Raw genomic sequence first — 21,856 nt, 5'->3', positions numbered from 1 at the left:
TGTAATAATCGTTTTTTTCTGTTGTTTTTGTGCCTTTTCATTTAGGCGCACCGTTTTTGTGCCATTTTTGCGATTAAACGCCAAACTAGCTGCGCAGCAAAAATAACCAGCTTTCCCTCATCTATCCTAGCAATCCAGATGTTTTGCTGCGCCTAATGATATTCATCACTTGCGACTTTTCATTTAGGAGCAAAAACGGGCGCAAAAACACTCCAGCCCGAAGGTGGCGTTATCTGAGAAGAAAGCACTGAGCCCCTTTGCAAAACCGCTCATCTAGCAGCAAAGCTCAGCCAGACACAAGAACATGTAATGCAGACATGAGATACTCTGCAGACACTAGTACAGATAATACAGACATTAGATGCTCTGCAGACACTAGAACAGATAATAGATACAATAGATACATTACAGACAGGAGCTGCAGACTCTATTTACAGTTCATCACCTTCTATTTACGAAACATTCTGCAGAATCCTGAGCTCACAGCAAGAGAGAAGAGAACTTTGCAGAATGTTGCAGATACTACAGACAAGTGTCCCCCATGTAATTCTGCACAGTATCACCAGGATACCAGGATACTGTGCAGAATTACAGGGGTGCAGCAGGAGACCAGCACTGGGGGATCCCCTCCAGGAGAAGCCCCTGCTGAGGAGGTCACTGGGTGCTGCTGTGAGTGTTATCTTCATTCTGGGATGTGGGAGAAGCAGAGAGGAGCTTGTAGCAGGATCACATGTAAGTGCCCGAATCTAACATTGCGCCTAAACTGCGCCAAAATTGCGCCTAAACTGTGTTAAAGTAAAGTGATTAATAAGAGGCAGAAAATATACTTATCACAGATGGTTGTAGCTTGTGATAATTCTGGAAAACAGTGCGGCCGAATTTAGGCGCAACTACTACACTTAGGCTCACAAAAGTGATACATTGGGCCCTTTCTCTCTTATTCCCTTTTATTTTGTGATAGTTATTTTTTGTTGGGAAAATTGACTGATACGATGAACATTCGATCCTCTTCGCCTAATGTGACTACACCGCGACCAGAACATGTCCATAAAGTTATATGTAACACCAAAAACACACACATGTCCTGGAATAAATTCTATATCTTCAAATTCTTATGAAGCGCGGAGGGTTCTGTTATTGTGCAGCTAATACACTGGCGCACATCTAAACGTGACTTTTATTATCTCCTTAGAGAGGTTTATGGATATATAGTTATTTTTTTGGGTTACCATTGTGTAAGGAACAGACAATGATACATCTGTGTGAATTTTCTGCAGTTCCCTTTGCTGCATATTTTGGTGAATATATTGGTGTGGGGTCTGTATCATCTCTTCACATCTTACTGTTTTAGGAAAGTATATTTTCTTTATATAAGTACCTGGATTTGTACATATTTTAGAGGAAATTTTGAATGTTAATTGCCAAATGCATCGCCTGGTTGTCTGCTTTCTATTCTATAGGCCTTATGGCGCCTTTACTTTTTATTCTGTTTTATTGATATATTTTGCAGGTTGTGACTGTCTAAAACTGTCTGGCTGAAAAGCAGATATCTAGTTATTACAGTTTTAGTGATATTATTTGGATTTATTTATGTGAACAGATCAATATGGGACATTTGTGAACTCTACACATGCCCATGTATTACATTTAGGAGATGTGAAGGTAAACATTTTCTGTTTGGATCAAATTTTTTGCCATCAAAGCCAAATTTTAAGTATTTTAATAAAATATTTCAATTTGAATCAAAATTGCATGAAGGCGCCTATGTCTATAAAATCTTTGATGCAATTTTGAAAATGGGGCAAGTGTCTGCTTTCAGAAAATATCGGTCCCTCTCCCCAATGGGCCTCACAGTCTAATCAACCTACCAGTAATTTTTTGGAGTGTGGGAGGAAACCGGAGGACCCGGAGGAAACCCACACAGACACAGAGAGAACATACAAAATCTTTGCAGATGTTGACCAGCGCTGCAAGGCTGTAGTGCTAATCACGGAGCCACCATGCTGCCCATCAATCTCCCTATCATTTATCTATCTCTCCTATAAAATTCTCCCATATTACAGTTTGTTTTACCATACTAAAGGAGCCTCTTGCTGACTGTGACTGGTCATAAAATAGTTTTATTTCGGGGCCCTACTTTTAGTTTTGCCCAGGGCCCCACTTTGTCTAGAACTGGCCCTGACAGTAAAAATGTTATATACATGTTGAAATGCCCATGTGGGAAAATATACATAGGACAGACATCTAGAAGCATCAGAATCAGGTTAAACGAACACAAGAGTGCCATAAGAACACATTCAAAAACAGGAACAATAAAAAAAGAGGACAAGAGTAGTAATAAAAAATATGGAGAGACGACAGTAGCAAGACATTTTGTAGAAAGAGGCCATCAAGTGTCAGATCTTAGATGGATGATTATCGAAGAAGTGGAAGGCAGTGATAGCGAACAAATAAAAACTTGATTACTCAGAAGAGAAGTCTATTGGATTAACCGTTTGGAATCTCTAAGTCCTAAAGGTCTAAATGAGGATTGTAACTATAAAGTATTTCTATAATAACATATAACAGGGTAATGTAATATATCGAGAAAAAAAAAAAAAAAAAAGACGTTTACACATGTTAAAAAAAACGTTAAAAAATGTTTACATATTTGTTTACATAACGTTTACATATTGTTAAGTTTGCACATTTTGATATTTGACGTCTACATACTTAATGTTATGCCACCATTTAGATCGTAGATTGAATTTGCATACACATTGAAGGCAGTGATAGCGAACAAATAAAAACTCGATTACTCAGAAGAGAAGTCTATTGGATTAACCGTTTGGAATCCCTAAGTCTTAAAGGTCTGAATGAGGATTGTAACTATAAAGTATTTCTATAATAACATATAACAAGGTAATGTAATATATCGAAAAAAATATATCGAAAAAATGACGTTTACACATGTTAAAAAAACGTAAAAAAAAAATGTTTACACATTTGAAAAAATGTTTACATATTGTTAAGTTTGCACATTTTGATATTTGACGTCTACATACCTAATGTTATGCCACCATTTAGATCGTAGATTGAATTTGTATACACATTTAGTTATTGTATGCATTAGCTAAGTTTATATTATGCACAATACGGTAACTTCCGGCCAACAGGGTTTAACCCCTTAAGGACGCAGTCATTTTACAGCTTAAGGCTCAGTCCCATTTTTTGGATTCTGACCTGCGTCGCTTTATATGGTTATAACTTTTGAACACTGTTACTTATCAAAGCGATTCTGAGATAGTTTTTTCCCCACATGTTGTACTTCATTTTAGTGGTAAATGTCGGCTGATAAGTTTTGCGTTTATTTACAAAAAAAAAGAAAATATGATGAATTTTCAGAAAAATTTGCCATTTTTGAAATTTGAAATCATTGCGTTTTCAGGACGATAGATTTACCACCTAAATAACTTGCAGAATAACATTTCCCATTTGTCTACTTTACATTTTCACCATTTTTGAAATGTCTGGATAATTTATTTTGACGTCACGCGGCTTACAAATCGAATATCGCTTTTCCGGATTTTCAGAATTGACTATTTTGGGGATAAATACAGTTTTGAATGAAATTTTACATATTTAGCATCACAACCCCCTATATAACCAACCCAATTTCAAATCTGCACCCATCAAGCTATCAGAAACAGATTTTACGAAGATTGTTAACCCCTTGAGATCTTCATAGTAATTACATCAAAATGGAGGCAAAATTTAGAATAGTCATATTGTGCCGGTTATACGTTCATTTAGCCCTAAAATTTACACATTTCCAAAAGATAAAAATACAAAACCCACCATACAATTTGTTCTGCAATTTCTCCTGCGTACAAAGACCCCCCACATGTGGCCGTGACTTGTTTTATGGGCACACAGTGAGGCGCAGAAGGGAAGGAGCGCCCTGCAGCTGCCAGGATTTTACTTTCCTCATTGGCCACTTTTGAAGGCTATAAAATTTTCGCTTTTGCGCTATTAGGGCCATGTGACGGCATTTTTTTTGCGGGACGAGATGCTTTTTCCAATGTTACCATTTTGGGGTTGGTATCACCTATTGTTGAAAGTTTCTTCAATGTTTGGGGATGTAGAATGTGCACTTTATAGCAGCAGTCGTGGGGGAGGGGTATAGAAGAGAAATGTATTAAAAACACTTGAACGAGATAACATACCACATGGACCATTTTTTCCAAACAACGACCATGCATCAAATGTCACATGTTCATTAATTTTCCTGTATTTTGTAACAAAAAAGTACAATAAAGATTAAATATTAAAATTTTATTTGTGGTGTTTTTGTGGATTGTCAGGTAGAACTGGGATACAACATGATGCCCACTGGGCCCTTCTGATGCCAGAAGTGTTTTTGTGTAACTATCAAACGCACTCAAAGATAGTAAAGTCTGAGGAGCTTCACAAGACCTAATCATTTGTAAAAGGACCAGTCCTATCCAGAGCCCTGCTATAGTGTATGTCAGTGGTGGCGAACCTATGGCACGGGTGCCAGAGGCGGCACTCAGAGCCCTTTCTGTGGGCACCCGGGCCATCGCCCCAGCACACCAGACAGAACTCAAAGAATCTTCCTGCAGTTGCAAGCAACTTAAAAGATGTTGTTTTCAGACATATTTTGATACTTCCTTCACTACTTTGAACTGTAGGAAGAGGGAGAATGAATAGACAGGGACAAATTATCTTTGGAGGATTCTCTGTGTACAGAAGCACACTGGAAAGAAGCTAAAGTGATGCAAATTTTCCATCTTTCCACTGTGTTGCTGTCCTCCTGAGGCCTATATGATTGAAAGTTGAAGAACAGGGAGCAATAACTTATTGCTTTAATTTTTGGTTTGCACCTCGCGATAAGTAAGCGGGGTTTGGGTTGCAGTTTGGGCACTCGGTCACTAAAAGGTTCGCCATCACTGGTGTATGTACTTTCCTGAACCTGTTATACAAAGACCAATATTGGCAAATGGTGAAATAACATAAAAGCCGGAACAACAAAAATCTCCTTGACAAAAAATTTCTTGGAATTACATCCGACCACCAGGACCTGGACTTGTGGCTTGTGTACATACATATTTTCTTTTTTAAGTTCCCTGTAGGACTCACTCTTTTAATAAGATTTGTGAAATTGTTACCTATCACATAGACAATTCTTTCCTAGATCTGCCAGGAATCCCCTAGTGGAGCTTCCATGGCTATAAGACTCCATACACCTAAATGGTGGCCTTAATTGTCTGTCTCCGTAAGGAGAACTTTTACTTCCTGACCCTAGTCACAAGCCTCTCACTCAGCCAAACCAGTTCCCTACTGAGGAGACCCAACCAGGTCAAAACAGTGCTGTCTACAGCTGGGAAATGTTGCTTCTAGAATGGATATACTGGGTTGGTTTTAATCCCGCATTATTCATAAGGCTTCCTGGAGGTCATGCTTGATGTCAAGGAAAAAGAGGTGTGGTTTTCCTTTTCCATCCTGAAAAACGTTGCATATGTTGCCAGGAAAAGTCACACGGAGCTCATCTAGGGTAGTCCTCTAGTGCTACCACCCCCCTTACAGTATGAAATGTACTTATCAAGCCATCTATGTCCTGTCTCTGGATGCTGGAAATTTGCTGAACTGGCAAATGGGCAAAGAAATGAGCAATATAAGAGTTGTCTGCAGTGAACATTATTGTTATACGTGCAAAATATACAACTTCTGACTTACATACAAATTCAACCTAAGAACAAACATATAGGGGGTGATTTATCAGAAGTGTGTGAGATAAAACTGTTCTAGTTGCGTACAAGATAGAGATAGGTTCTATGTGGGAGCTTTATCCAAGGTGTCTCAGAGTAGAACTTCTCTAGTAGCCCATGGAAACCAATCAGAGCTCGGGGAAATAAACGCTGAGCTCTGAGCTCTGAGCTCTGAAATAGAACTAGAGAAGTTCTACTCTGAGACACCTCGGATAAAGCTCCCCCATAGAACCTATCTCTATCTTGTACGTAACTCTGCGACTGCCTGTGTTATTGACTAGGAGACTGGTGTCCCATTGTTCATCAAGAGTCCCTGATTCAAGAGTGAACTGGCCATAGTTTCATATATTATATGGTTTAGATGTTATGTTCTTTCACATCTCCAGTGGTAGCAATGTGGTCTACTCAGTCCTGCAGAGCATCGCGCTTAGGAGTCAGATCATTGTTGTTAGGAGCCCTTCGTTATAGAGATACTTCACCCCAGTTTGTTGTCCGGCACCTGCTCCCCCTGAGGAGTCCCACAGGATGAAACGGGAACACGAGACAAGGGGCAGCAATTAGTACTATCCTTGTCAGCATCAAAAAGAAGACGTTCAAGGGGCACTGTACCTAGACATCCATCTGAGACGTATTTTTAAATCAGTTTCCCCAAAATAGAGTATGGGGTACAAATCATGGAGAGGAGGTACTCTAGCTCAAACAGTCCATGAGATACATTTGGCATTCCAGGAAAAAGAAAGAAAAGAGCTAGCACTCACCAATTAAAAGTACAGTTTTTATTCCAAAGTCATAAAACATAGCTGCAGGAGGGAAGAATCAAACAGGATCCCACTGAAGGCGACGGCCCGTTTCGCACTTCACAAGCGCATAATCCTGCCTAGCTGGATAGTGTCCTCACCTGAACTTTAGAGAACGCCGACCCTAGTAACTATGCAACAGGCAAACACATTACATGATTGGCTGACAGAGTAGACTGGGAGGTCTTACGTCCAATGCACAAAAAACAAGCCAGACGGAGCTGTGAGATGAATTGAGCATCGTGGGTAAGTAAAAAAGCATCTACGAATTCAATAAATTATCAGTTGGAATTACCACCCAAATAACTTCATAACAGACACTTACTGAATGTCTGCTTTAGATTGGCTTGGATTTTTTTTTTCTAGGATGCTGTGAAAATCACATTTTCGCATTTTACGGTCCTGCTCAGCTTTCTAGTGACTAAGCTTTCTAGAGGCCTAAATAATTGTAAATCATTTACAATTACACAGATCGAAAAATTACACATTCGCAATGGATTAAATGACAAATTTCAGAGCAGATTTTTATTATGTGGACATATGAGGGTTTATATTTTGCTGGATGAGATGCACTTTACTCTATTTTAGATGATGTCATATAAACTTTTTCTGGGTGGAGTTAAAAGACAACATCAATATGTTAGGATATTAGGACTTTATTGATCCATGGGGGGGGGGGATTCTTTTGTACAAAAGTGTCCAACCATAATGTTACACACTATAATATAGGCCAGTGGCGGCGAACCTATGGCACGGGTGCCAGAGGTGGCGCTCAGAGCCCTCTCAGAGGGCACTCAGGCTGTTGCACCATGGCAGAGTTCTCCAGACAGGGTTCCACCTGCAGTCTCAGGACTTGCCATGCTTAGCATTATTTTAATGTAGAGCATCCTTGTATACCGGAGACTGCAGGAAGAGAGAGGTGGCGTGGACAGGATTAGGTTATCATTTGAACTCCTTTTGTGCTGCCCCATCAATATTCCTGTTCAGGATTGCTCTCAAGGGTAGCTCTAGTGGCAACCCAAATTTCCTCTTCTTCTGACAAAGATATTGGTGCCCTCTAGGCCCATTGAAAGCCGTGGTACAGCACAGAGCAAGAAAATTGCTACACGTTACTGCAAAGAATATGCATGTTTTAGGTTGCAGTTTGGGCACTCGACCTCTAAAAGGTTCGCCATCACTGATATAGGCTATACATATGTTAGTAAGACACATTATTTTTATGTTGCTAGTTACTTAGTTATGAACACGGAGCACATTTACAGTTATACATTTACAGACTTTCACAGTTACACATCCACAGTTACTACACACAATACAATAATAACAATTACAATAGACATAAGCTATAAACTCATAGGTCACATGACCGGCAGGAGGAATAGCCATAAGTTGCTATTAGTTATTGGCATGGTGGACACAGTACATTGCCACCAAGGCACCAGGTTATAGCGCTTCAAGCTGTCAGTTGCACAGTACCACAGAAGCAATTTCTACAGTGTTCACCCACCTAGCGCTGAAACACTGATAGCTGGTGGTCACCTACATTTCAGTTGCACATACGCCATCCATATTGGCGTTCTTGGCTGCCAGGTTCTGGTGTCACATTAAAGGCTGCGGTACAAGATGGGACAGATGACAATAAATGTAGGCCTTGAGGGACCTAGGGACGTGTAGGGAGTCAAGCAGGGTGCTGCATGTGAACCATCGGCTTGCCATATATAATTAAATAGGGCAGTGCCAAGCGGTCCATTCTGAGGTAGGCCCCTTCCAGTAGGAGGTTGTTTGGTTTTGTTCCGATGCTTCCATATCTGAGGGATCTTTGTGCAGTAGGCCAGGCTGTGGAGGGTTCCACATAATTCCTGTGGCATGACGACCTCAGGAGGCAGTAGTGCAGGATGGAGGCATCAGATGACAATGTTCTGGTGCAATGCTGCTGGTGGCATTAGTGCTGCACTCGTGGTGTTGCTCCCGCTAGGCAGAGTCTGGTGGAAGTAGGAGGTATGAGTCAGCAATGTTGTGGCATGATGCTGCAGGTGGAGTATGATTGTTAGCACTGTGCCCATGGCGCCTGTGGTGCCACACCAGCTGGGCACAACTGGGCACAACGCCATGGAGGGAGGATCTTTTGCCAGAGCTTGTGTAAAGTCTGGTGCAGGCCACAATAGAGAACCGATGGAGGGAGGATGTAGGCCAGGCTTTGTGATCAGGCTTGGTGCAGGTCGTAGTGCAGGCTGTGGTCTTGGTGTGCTGAATCTCCATTTGTGTCGGTTTGCTGTGTGCCGGGAGCCATGTACCAAAGGTAGTGGAGCAGACACCGGTGGTGATGGGCTGCTGCTGGATTTACTGTGCGGGTCTGGATTTTTCTGGGACGTGGGCATTGTCATGGAAGAGCATGAGGGAGATTTACATCCATTGTTAGCTAATATCTTCTCCTGATCCCGTCATCATATTTCTGGATCTTAATGGGTTAAGGTCAATGACTGCTGATGCAGTAACCGATTTTCTCTTTACCTGCTGCATGATAAACATTTTGACACTGAATATTTATAGGATTGCATTTTACCCTGATGGTGCCAGTATCATGACTGGTAGGAATTCTGAGGTCACCTCAAGGATTTTAAAACAGTCTCCCAATGACCTGGCTCTGGTTAAGCCACAGAGTTCAACTTGCTTTGGATATATCAATAAGATCAGCTTGTGTTACTTCAGATCTGGAGTTGGAAATAATAAAGATTAGTAGAATCCTTGATCCAAAGTGGGGGGCTTGCAGATATTATGCTACCAAAGCTTATCCAGCACTGTCCAGGGACTTCTGAAAATACAATGCCTTCATAGGATCAAAGAAAAAGGCTGTGCCCTAGGAAAATGCTTGTACTGGTTATTCGTTGCTCATTGTCTTCTCTACCAATTCGGTCATGGGGCTGTCCTTGAAGATAATTTTAATAGGGATACCCTGAGGATGAAGAGAATATCTACTCTGTAGCATCTGCACAACAACGGCGCAATCTGAGGAACCTACAGGAGACAAGAACAGGGGAAATTGTGGTGAGACCAGTGACTTGTGAAGTCTCATAAGTTACATGTAAAAAGGATTTACAAAATTGTGTATTTACCTTGAAAGGTTTCCTATCTTGATTACTGCATGGACAAAATTAGGGGATAGGGAACCACCCAGTATCCTACCCCCATTCTTGAGAATTGCATTGAAACATTGAGAAAAGATACATATTCCTATGTAAAGAGCCCCCCTGGTAGACAGAAGGTAAATTGTCACTCACATCTTCCTCTCGCTGCTTTTGCTGAGACATTTGGGCCCCAGAAGAAGCCATACAGGGCGGAACCCAGGGTGGGGCGAGAACGTGCAGCTGGCGTCCCATGTTGGAATTTTATATGCACATTTTTATCGCTCTTTTGTGAGTATGTAAATAAATACTGAGTGTTAAACTGTACTACGCTATCTGCGGATGAATTTTTTCCAGCGATCTACCGCAACATATGTTGCATACGGAGGAGTGTTGGTCTGAATAGCGGTATATTCTTATCAGTGGATTCAGGAATTTGTGCTGGAGGAGTGTGAACTGCTCTATTTTGTGAGTGACATATTGGAAGAAGAAGGACACACGGAAGCAAGAGAATCAGGAGCGGGAAGTGCTTGCTGAGTATTGTTTTCCCACAATGTCCCTATCAAGATCCCTTCAGCCATGTGCAGACCCCACCCCTGCTGCCATGTGCATTTTATGACCACCCCCAAGGGCCACGTGCATTGTATGATCGTTGCAGACATGTGCTTTAAGCCTGATCCCCTTTTTTATTTCTTTGTCTGTGGATGCAGTGATGGACATAGGAGAGTATGTTTTTTTTATTCTTTGCCAAAGATCCTTTATCTTCCATCAGATCTAATAATGAACGCTGCTTTGATATGCGCAAAAATGCTGACTTTAAATCTTGAGGGCACTTCAACCACAGAAACCCTGGAGTGTAAAGTGAAACAGTCCTTAGACTCTGTCTTCTTCCCCCTCACACCACCATCACCACCATCACCACCAACACCACCAACACTTAGCGGCACGAAAAGAGAACATCCTGCTGCATCCAACGTCAGTCTTGCTGCAGAGTCTGAGGTGCTGGAGCTACTGCGGCTGCGTCGGGAGGACACTCCGGAGGATGTCTTTATGATCTCCATGGTGCAGGACCTCAAAGATGTCCGGAAGATGACAAATAAATTACAGGTCAGCCCTGCTCACTGTTATGCACATTTTACCGCCACAAAAATGAATTTAAAATTGATTTAAAATCCTTCTCCCTGGTGGTAGATGTTCTATAATACATTAAATCAACCACTTAAAAACTGTAAAAAAAAGGGTTATAAATACGTCACCCCCTCTTCTCTTCTCCTTGATACCGGAGCTGTCTATCGCACTTCACACGCCGGGATCACCTAGAACAAAAGGTTTTACTTAGAAGCACGGGGTGCGGGATAAGATGTCCGGGGCTCCGGGCTGCTAATTATGCACTCCTCTGCACCTCCCTCTCCCGTGCTTCTGTGCCCATCTAAAGAAAGTCCAAAGACAGCGCCGTTGGACATTAGAAGGGAACGTGTAGGAACGTATATATATATTTTGAGCAGCCACACCCCGCAACATATTTCTTGTAATAGTACTGGCACACATACATAATGAAGTAAACCACATAATGAGGGATTGTAAACCAGCTACACTTATAAGAAGATGTGAGTCCGATCTGCTCTTCTGCAGGATAAAATAACTTATGATTCTGGCAGAGGGGCCCACACACAAGCGTGTAAGCGTAGTTGTTGTACATAGCTATATCCGAAATGTAGATTCCATTTTTAAATTGCCTGGATCAGCACATATTAGTGTCCCTATTCATAACTACAGGTATCCAAAGTGTCAGAACCTTTTACTTGTATTATTAATGGGCATCTCCGCCAGGATAAATGACTGTATGCAAATGAGCCTAAGGGGCTCCAGGTTCATTAGATGTTAATGGAGCTTGAAGCCCCTCGGACTCATTTGCATACAGTCCTTCATCCTGGTGGTAGATGTCCTTTAACCTTGCAATAATCAAAGAAGACAAAGTAATGTGAACATAACTTTTATTAATGTCTGAAATCTCAAACTGCTGAGGTCTTGGTTAACTCCTTTTACTCATTTTACCTTGTCTGCAAAAATGCAACAATTCAAAAAGGGGTCAAAGAAGTTTTAAGCTCGCAACCCTCGTCAAGGGGCCCCAACTCTTGCGAGACCCTACACTACACTATCCAAAATTAAAAAAAAGAAAATAATAAAAAGCTAATCTAATAGTCCAGAGCTGGCTGGTGCGAAGCTGCTCACCCATTCTGGAAGCCCTGAGGACCGCTGCATCCGCAGAACTTCCATAGGCCCCAATATCTATCATTATAAACTTGTAGTCACATTCAGTCAAAGCCAAAAAGATGACAGAAATATATTGTTTATAATTGGGACCCTGAGTGAGCCGGCTTCTTTACACAAATGTGTTTCCCATAAAGCCCCCATATGCAATTTGGAAACTGTGCTGCCACTTTCCTCCTCTGCTTTCGGAGGTTCCTCAATCTTCATCTCGATTTCCTTGTGTGGAAGATCTTCCTCAGGTTTTTTCGATATTATGGGGACTTTTGTGCCACATGACCTGGACCGAGGTGGTTACGCCCTGCAGTGGACATGTGCGACCACTGGCCTGTTGGAGACAGGGGGAGCTTTCTGGGAGCGATGGTCAGATCCTGGGAGGATCCTCCTTCCCCTATTGCTGGCATGAGCACCCGTAGCAGTAGTGAAAGGTTTGCAGGTGGTGATCCTCTTGCGTCTACCTTGCTGTGCTGTCAGCTATTTATCAGGTAGTGGTTGCAGGGGCTTACGGTCTGCTGAGTGGTGAGGTGTCCTGCTGCTTGTACAGGCAGCCACTGACCTGATGGAGTGGCATTAGGCGAAGGGACCCGCTTGCGGCTGCCTGATCCTGGGAGCAGAGGACTGATCTTGGTAACTGCATAAGTTTGGTAGCAGTGGTTTGAATAAGGCCGGTGGATACCCATGGGGGCCTGGTCCACCGCGCTGACACCGGTGGTTAAGTGGGTTCACGGTCTACTGAGGGCTCACTCACGAATCTGCACCCAGGGCACCCATTGTGCTGCTCGTGCTGGCCACAAATGGGACCAACCCATTTTCATTATCCGCCCCCTCTGCTTTCTGATGTTCTTCCTCCTTTTCATCAACCGCCTCTGCCACATTCTGATGTTCTTCCCCTTTTTCGTTATATGTCCTCTCTGCTTTATGATGTTCTTCCTCCTTTATGTTGACCACCTCATCCCCTTGCATAAAGCTATTCTCCTTTGCTTTTGTAGGTTCCTCCATCTTCATCTCGTATTCCTTGTGTGGAAGATCGTCCTCAGATTTTTTCGGAATTATGGGGACTTTTGTGCCGCATGACCTGGACCGAGGTGGTTACGCCCTGCAGTGGATATGTGTGACCACTGGACTGCTGGAAGCAGGGGGAGCTTTCTGGGAGTGATGGTAAGAACCTGAAAGGATCCTCCTTCCCCTATTGCTTGCATGAGTACCCGTGGTAGCAGTAGCGAGAGGTTTGCAGGTGGTGATCCTCTTGCGTCTAGCTTGCTGTGCTGTGCTCGCAGCAATTTATCAGCTAGTGGCTGGCAGGGGCTTACGGTCTGCTGAGTGGTGAGGTGCCCTGCTGCTTGTGTGGGCAGCCTCTGGCCTTATGGAGGCACATTAGGCGAAGGGACCCACTTGCAGCGGCCTGATCCTGGGAGCAGAAGACTGATCTTGGTACCTGCATAAGTTCGGTAGCAGTGGTGTGAATGAGGCTGGTGGATACCCATGGAGGCCTGGCTCGCTGTTATGGTACCGGTGGTTAGGGGGTTCATGGTCTGCTGACGGTTTAGCCACGCATCTGCACCCAGGGCACCCATTGTGCTGCTCGGTCAGGCCAAAACTGGGACCAATCCAGAGGAGGGAGGATGTTGGCCAGCAATGGTGTAAAGTCTGGCGCAGATTTGGCTTTGTGCATGCCACAATAGAAACCTGGTGGAGGGAGGATGTAGGCCAAACCTTGTGCACATTTCCGCTATCCGCCCCCTCTGCTTTCTGATGTTCTTCCTCCTTTTCGTCAATCACCTCTGACACTTTATGATGTTCTTCACCTTTTTTGCTATATGTCCACTCTGCTTTCTGATTATGTTAACCACCTCATCCACTTGCATAAAGCACTTCTTCACATTCTCCTCTACTTTGAAGGTTCCTTCATCTTCATCTCGAATTCCTTGTGTGGATCATATTCATCAGGTTTTTTCCGGAATTATGGGGGAATTATGTGGACCTTTGCGCCGCATGACCTAGACCAAGGTGGTTGCGCCCTGCAGTGGACATGTGTGACCACTGGCCAGCTGGAGGCAGGAGAAGCTTTCTGGGAGTGATGGTCAGATCCTGGAAGCATCCTCCTTCCCCTATTGCTGGCATGTGCACCCGTGGTAGCAGTAGCAAGAGGTTTGCAGTTGGTGATCCTCTTGCGTCTAGCTTGCTGTGCTGGCAGCGATTTATCAGGTAGTGGTTGGCAGGGGCTTACGGTCTGCTGAGTGGTGAGGTGCCCTGCTGCTTGTACGGGCAGCCACTGGCCTGATGGAGCGGCATTAGGCGAAGGGACCCACTTGTATAGGCTTGATCCTGGGAGCAGATGACTGATCTTGGTACCTGCAAAAGTTTGGTAGCAGTGGTGTGAATGAGGCCGGTAGATACCCATGGGGCCTGGTTCGCGATGCTGGAACTGGTGGTTTGGGGTAACGTTCTGCTGAGGGCTCACCCGTGCATCTGGGACAGGGAAAAAAGTATATATAAAATTATCACTGGAAGAGTTATAGAATCTGCTGTGGAGGATGAACTTTGAGTTATTATCTAGTGACTCATTAAAAGAATTAAGGGGTTCAACATTTTTCTTCCGCTTGTTGTGGCTTACCTTGATTATTGTACTGTACATTGTATTTGGGAGGTTTGAATTTTAATTGTCTATGTCATGTGTTTAGTTTTGGGAAATCACTTAGTGGGGCTACAGTCGGCTTCCTATACTGCTATAACTTGTTCTTACTGTCTGTATGGTGATGCTGCCTTACATGTCTGCAACATGGATCTCAATATGACTGCAAGCTTGGAGGAGAAGAAACAAAAGATAGAGGTAATGGTTGTACCACTGTGAGGTATTCTAGGGGATCCTTCACATCTTCTGCAAAGAATCAAATGTCCCCAAATCTGAAAGATGTTTGGAAGTCATTCAGAGGACAGAGGTCAGGAAGAAGAAGGACATTAGGGTGGAAGGGACTACAAGCAGCAGCTCTATCTATTGATATGGAGAATGGCAGCTAATAAAAGGGTGAATAAAATTGATGATTTTGTGTGATGAAAGATGCTTGGGGGGAAAGTCGTCTATGGTGTCTTATGGAGATCTGGCTAAGGGAAGGAATCCTGATGCTTTTATCGAGCTGCATGGCTTTCAATTGTCTTTGGTGGCCAAATAATTCCGGCTGGTAACAATCAGTGGCGCCATCCTCCCATATAGCCAGGGAAGGCTTTTCTGATGACTACATCATCTTGTGCCCATTTTACCTGCGCGGGAGTTGAACGGGCAAAGAAATATTGAGGCTGATGGGAAATGTATTTTGCAGTTCAGTAGTTACATGTTCTTCTCTAATTTAGTGGGATAAAGGGAATATGCAAAAATATCTCTGTACTTACCCAGTATCAGACTTCAAAGGTTTCACTTTCTTTGTGATTGTTATCCTAAAATATGAAACACATCGCAGGTTACTAGGACTGCCCAACACCTGTCCTCATATACCCCACATGCCCCATATACCCCACATGTCCCCCATACATCCCTTATGTTCTCCATACAACCTGCATGTCCTCATATACCCCACATGCCCCCCTATATACCCCACATGCCCCTCAAACATGTCCACCATATACTACACATGCCCCCTATACATCCCATGCATCCTCCATATAACTCACATGCTCCCCATACATCCCACATGCCCCCCATATGCCATGAAATTCTTCCCTATAACCCAATATACCTCGCACGTCCCCCATATGTGTGAAATCTGGCGCAGAGTGGGACATCCTGACGATGAAGGGAAGATCTTCTACTCTGCAGCATTTGCACAACAGCAGCAGCACAGTCTGAGGAACCTGAGGAACCTACAGGAGACAAGACCAGGGGAAATTGTGGTGAGACCAGGGACTTGTGTTATCTCATAGGAGACGAGTAAAGAGGATTTTACAAAGTTTGTATTTACCTTGAAGGTTTCTGACCATCTCTGATGTTCCTGGAAAACAAATGTTTCAAGATTTTACTACATGGACGACAAAATTAGAGGAGTTGGAACCATCTACAATCTTTCCCCAATTCTCGAGAATTGCACTGAAACATGGAGAAAAGATACATATTCCTATGTAGACAGAAGGTAAATTGTCACTCACGTCTTTCTCTCGCTGCTCTTGCTGAGACATTTGGGCCTCCACCACCTGTGCCTGGGCCTAAAAGAGAAGAAATCACTAGATAAGTCATCTCCATGTGCGGAGTGGAAGACACTTCCCAGGATGGATCTATGGCTCTATACATGGGGATTGTCCTGGGGCATGTTCTGTGCACACTGAGAGGGGCAAAGATTAACACCAGATTAAGTATGTGCCCCCATGCGGACTACAAAATAGCAAATACAGTCTTATCTATCTCACATACTTACAGGACAGTCTCTACGCTTGGCCAGGCCACCTTCACCTCCAGTCCTAAAGGTCTACACAGAAAAAACAAAAGGCAAAGCAATAACTATAATGATCCTTTCTCCTTATCTGACATGAAATCAGAATAAACCTTTCCTGTTTTAGGTCAATTACGTTCATCTAAATCTAAATCTAAATGATATATATTTACCAAATGCCAGAATAATGAGAAAGAGAGAATTGTCTGTAAAGTTCTAACATTGCAGAAAGTCATAAAATCCCTTAAAACTTCTCTCTCATTCGTCTGCCATTCGGAAAATATCAATAATTTTGGTAACTCTAGTTGACCTAAAATGGGTCTTAGGGTTGACCAAAAAGTTTATTCTGATTTCAACTGTATCTAAAATCTCTAAATTAACTGATTACTGATTTACCTTCTTGGTATTTCTTTCAGATGTTTCTCTTCGTCCTCCTCCACCGCTGCATTCTGTTCTATTACTTCCTGATGTTCTGTAAATTTCGAATCTCCCTCCGCCACCACTTCCTCCACCTCCGGATCTTCTTTTTCCTTCTCCTCCTCTTCCAGGTGTTCAACCTCCTTCACCTCAATTATCGTGACCCCATTGAGTTCTTTCTCATCCACCTCCTTCTCCACATGTTGATGATCCTGCTCCACCACCGCCTCCTCCACTTCCTGATGTTCTTCCTCTTTTTCGTTATTTGTCCCCTCTGCTTTCTGATCTTCTTCCTCCTTTATGGTAACTGCCTCCTCCACTTGCTGAAAGCTCTTCTCCACATCCTCCTCTGCTTTCGGAGGTTCCTCCATCTTAATCTCTAAATCCTTGTGTGAATCTTCTTCCACAGGTTTTTTAGAAATTATGGAGGAATTATGTGGGACTTGTGCGCCACGTGATCTGGGCGCAGGTGGTAGCGCCCTGTGGTGGACATGTGTGACCACTGTCCTGCTGGAGGCAGCGGAAGGTTTCTGGGAGTGACGGTCTGATCCTGGGTGGAGCACCCTTCTCCCATTGCTGGCTTGAGCACCCGTGGTGGCAGTAGCGAGAGGTTCGCAGGTGGTTATCTGCTTTCGCCTAGCTAGCTGTGCTGGCAGTGATTTATCAGCTAGGGGCTGGGGCGGTTTACGGTCTGCTGAGTGGTGAGGTGCCCTGCTGCGGGTGCGGGCAGTCGCTGGCCTGATGGAGCTGGCATAGGGTGAAGGAAGTGTCTGTTTGCAGCGGCCTGATCCTGGGAGCAGAGGACTGATCTTGGTACCTGCATGAGTACTTTTAGTAGCAGTGGTGTCAATTAGGGTAGAGGATACCCATGGGGGCCTGCCTCGCCGCGCTGGCACCTTTGGTTGGGGGGGATCAGGGTCTGCTGAGGGCTCGGCCTCGCATCTGCAACAGAGAAAGAAAATTGACTTTATATAAAATTACCACTGGAAGAGTTATTGAATCTGCTGTGGAGAAGAAACTTATCAGTAGTTATTATGTAGTGACTTACTAAAAGAATTTTAATTCTTCCGCCTGTTAAGGACTATAACCTGTGGCTTAACTTGATACAATCTGCAGCTCTATCAATTATTTGAGGTCTTAGTGTGTGATGAAAGCTGCTTGAGGGGAATTCGTCTACTGTGTCTTATGGAGATCTTGCTAAGTGAAGATGAAGCTTTTATCGAGCTTCCTGGCTTTCAATTGTCTTGGGCGGCCAAGTATTCAGGCCGATAGAGAAATCTCAAGGGGCTTTCTAGTGTTGTATATGATCAATCATTGGCGCCATCCCCCATATACCCATCAGGTATTTCCTCTATGTGACCTGACATCCATGTCACTTGCGCGGGAGTTGAATGTGGTCTATGTTATATCTGTGTATAACCGCCATCTGCCAATGTTGGGATATCCTGTCATATGATGGGATGAAGATTTACAGATGTTTAGTCATAAAATCTGGAATCCCTAGGGATTCTACTACAGCACCAAGCCAAGATGGCCTGGAAAGGTGTAGGGGGGGGGGGGGGGGGCTGAGGTCCACCTGATGTTTTTTGTTTTCTCAAACGCAGTTCAGTAGTTACATGTTATTCTCTAACTTAGTGGGATAAAGGGAATATGCAAAAATATCTCTGTACTTACCCAGTATCAGCCTCAGAAGGTTTCTCTTTCTTTGTGATTGTTATCCTAAAAAATGAAACACAGCGCAGGTCACTACAACTGCCCAACACCTGTCCTCATATACAACACATACCCCCCCATATACCCCACCTGTCCTCATATACCCCACATGCCCCCCCATATACCACACATGCCCCCTATATACACGACATGTCACTCATTTACCCCACATGTCCTATATATACCCCACATGCCCCCCATATACACGGCATGTCACTCATTTACCCCACATGACCTATATATACGGAAAAAAGAGGGGAAGTCGGGGGCACTATTGAGAAAGGTCCTACGTCTTCGTGATAGTAGGGGCTCTGATCTGGAGCCGGTCAAGAGTAAAAACCGCAAGACTTGGGGTTTTTTTGGCGTGGTGCTCTAACTATAGCAGACAGTCATGTACAAGAACTTCGTAGAAGAGAAGAAAAAGTTGGCACTCACCGCCTTTGTAAAACTTCAATTTCTTTATTCATCCATATTTAAAACATGGCATACACAGCAGGGGAGGGTTATGCAAAGGGATGCGTTATTTCGTTCAGGGACGAGTCGTTTCGCGCACAGGTTAGCGCTTCATCTTGCCTCCTATATATACCTATATATACCCCACATGATCTATATATACCCCACATGCCCCCCATATACCCCACATGTCACCCATATACCCCACATGACCTATATATACCCCACATGCCCCCCATATACCCCACATGCCCCCCATATACCCCACATGCCCCCCATATACCCCACATGTCCTCATATACCCCACATGATCTATATATACCCCACATGACCCCCTATACCCCACATGTCACCCATATACCCCACATGACCTATATATATCACTCTTTTCTCCCGTAAGATGACACATGACGAGGGTCCCTAATAGAAAGTCACCGGTGACACTTACTACTTATAATGTCTCAGTTTCTCTAATGTATCTACAGCATTAACCCCTTGTATGTGCAGTACTCTACAGGATAGTCGTATTATCCGCTTACCTCATAGGGGAGTCTTCATCTACTCTCCACCACCACCTGTTTGGGGAATATGATAAGAGACATGAAATACACAGGTCAGGATCTTCTCATTCATAGACATCATACAATGTGATGTCACTATTTATGTCCATAGAGACACCAAATATTCCGCTATGGATGTCTCATGTATGACGGTGACGCTGGGGGTCATGAAGCTTTGCTGAAGATTCTTCATCCCACTACACAATGGGGAAGATTCAACAAAACTTATGTCCCATTGGACAATGTACAGTATAACTATGATTGGTTGCTATGGGAAATGGCAACAAATTGTTCAAATTGTTCTATTATAGGTAAATGAATCAAATCAAAGACTTATTACATCAACTCGTGCAATGATCTACATACATCATCTCCTCCTCCTCCATGCTGTTATCTTCATCCTCGGTGTCCATCACCTTCTCCTCCGGGATGTTCTTATCTTCCTCCTTCTCCATCCTGATGTTACTCGCCTCCTCCTCCTCTCTCCTCTCTTTCCTCGTAGTCAGTTGTCCTATAAGTACATAAGACAGTGAGTGTCCTGAACATACAGATGAAGGGATGATAGGGAGCAGACATTAGTGTACAAGGGGGAAGGGTCTGACCCCCCACCCTTCCATATTTATCTGCATAACTCAGCCCTGAAGACCTCAATATTCCCTCTCATTACTTATCTCTAGTGTTTTCCATCTTTATTTCTCTCCCCCAGTACTAATCCTGTAGTAGATCGCAATCTATAACAACCACTGAGGACCTCTACACCCTCCCCCAGTGTTATCACACATGGTATATTTAGGATGCAAAGACTTACCAAAAAATCTCTCCAAAATCACCAGCACCAAATCTGCAGCAAAGGAAAAGTAAAGAAAATGTCTATTACTAAAGAGGAGGAGACATAATGGAAGGGAATGAAGGACACAACAGGAGAGGAGGACACAGTGGACTTACCTCTATCTCCTACAACAACCCTCAGGGGTTTGTCAGCTCTGCAGCTCCTTATATACCCATCCGTGTGATGTCATAATGTGTGTGGTAGAAACAATGGCTCAACATTCCGTGGCTTCCTTTGAAGGGGAGGAGCCAACAGCTCAACATTCCGTGGCTTCCTGTGCAGGGGAGGAGCCAACAGATTGTGAAGAAGATTGTGGGACATCGGATCCCGCAAGTGCCGGTGTCAGGATGTGTCATTAAAGCCCAGACCCGACACTAACACATCATCAAGCATGAATGTGGTGTGCAAGTGTAATGTCCCTGGATGAGACCCCCCCCCCCTGGTGAGCTTATTGGGGGATCCGCTCCTTCCTGCTGCAGCCCCGGGATCCTCTTTACAAGGGGTTCTGCCTTCTGGCTGTCACTTACTTACATTATACACTGCAATACATGTGCATTGCAGTAAAGGGGCTCGAACAAGCATTCAGACATCCCCTTGTTCAAGCCCAAGGTTGGAAAAATTTAAATAAAAACCAAAAAAAATAAAATCATTTTATAATAATAAATAAATAATTAATATAAATGTTCCTTAACCCCTTTCTGGTCTAAGCCATTTTAGGGCCTTAGGACCAGACCTGATTTTTAAAATCTGCCCTGTGTCATTATAAGAGGTTATATCATTGTAACGCTATAACATATCCAGGAAATTTTAAATTGGCAAAAATTTTAAAAATTATTCATTTTCAAAGTTCAAAACTTTCTGCTTTTCAGGCAGATTGTCATAGCACCCAAGTGACTTTATAACTAACATTTCCCAAATGTCTTCTTTATATTGGCGTAAGATTTTATGCATCCTCTCTCTTTTCTGGGTTGTTAGAAGGTTCAGAATTTTGGGTGCAATTTTTCAAATTTTTATGAAAATCACCAAAACCCTTATTAAGAGGCACTGGCTCAGGTTTAAGTGACTTTGAGAGGCAGTAAAACCTTGTACATTTTGCCATTTTAGAAACTACAACCCTCAACGTGTGAAAAATCAACTTTAAGAAGTGTGTTAACCCTTTAGATGCTTCACAGGGCTTAAAACAAAATAGAGGTGTAATTTATAAACTATAATTTATATATATTATATATATATATATATATATATTGTGGGAGATTTGCCCCAGTAGAGACAGTGGTAGCGGCGTGCTGTGATGCAGTTCACGACAGTGACACCAGTGTACAGTCCAAAACAGGTCTAGCCTGTGTTTATTTCAGCATCAACAAAATAAAACAGCCTTCACATTCAGGCATCAAAAACAAAATAATATCCTACCCGTCAGGGTGCTAACTAAACAATGGTTCTCTGACTCACCACTAACAAAAACACTTTTGTTGCTCCAGGCACAGAGGTCAAGGCTGCGTGCTCTCCAG

The 21,856-nt window shown here is 43.3% G+C and overlaps 1 protein-coding gene across 1 annotated transcript; it reads right to left on the bottom strand.

The window, feature by feature from the left end:
* Window positions 1–11,877: 11,877 nt before the first annotated feature.
* Window positions 11,878–20,521, bottom strand: LOC140128564 (uncharacterized). The gene is made up of 12 exons (XM_072150262.1): window positions 20,518–20,521; window positions 20,325–20,357; window positions 19,883–20,027; window positions 19,496–19,531; window positions 18,465–18,509; window positions 16,770–17,732; window positions 16,359–16,409; window positions 16,093–16,149; window positions 15,909–15,938; window positions 15,687–15,810; window positions 15,343–15,387; window positions 11,878–14,424 (listed from the first exon to the last, which is right to left on the bottom strand). The coding sequence occupies exons 1-10, from the start codon at window positions 20,519–20,521 to the stop codon at window positions 15,756–15,758; spliced, it is 1,419 nt and encodes a 472-aa protein (XP_072006363.1). The 3' UTR covers window positions 11,878–14,424; window positions 15,343–15,387; window positions 15,687–15,755.
* Between the last annotated feature and the right edge of the window lie 1,335 nt (window positions 20,522–21,856).

The sequence above is a fragment of the Engystomops pustulosus genome, chromosome 4 (genome assembly GCF_040894005.1).
Source record: "Engystomops pustulosus chromosome 4, aEngPut4.maternal, whole genome shotgun sequence".
Classification (NCBI taxonomy): Eukaryota; Metazoa; Chordata; class Amphibia; order Anura; family Leptodactylidae; genus Engystomops; species Engystomops pustulosus.
The sequence above is the reverse complement of the archived record's forward strand: the minus strand, read 5'-3'. Positions and strand labels throughout refer to the sequence as shown.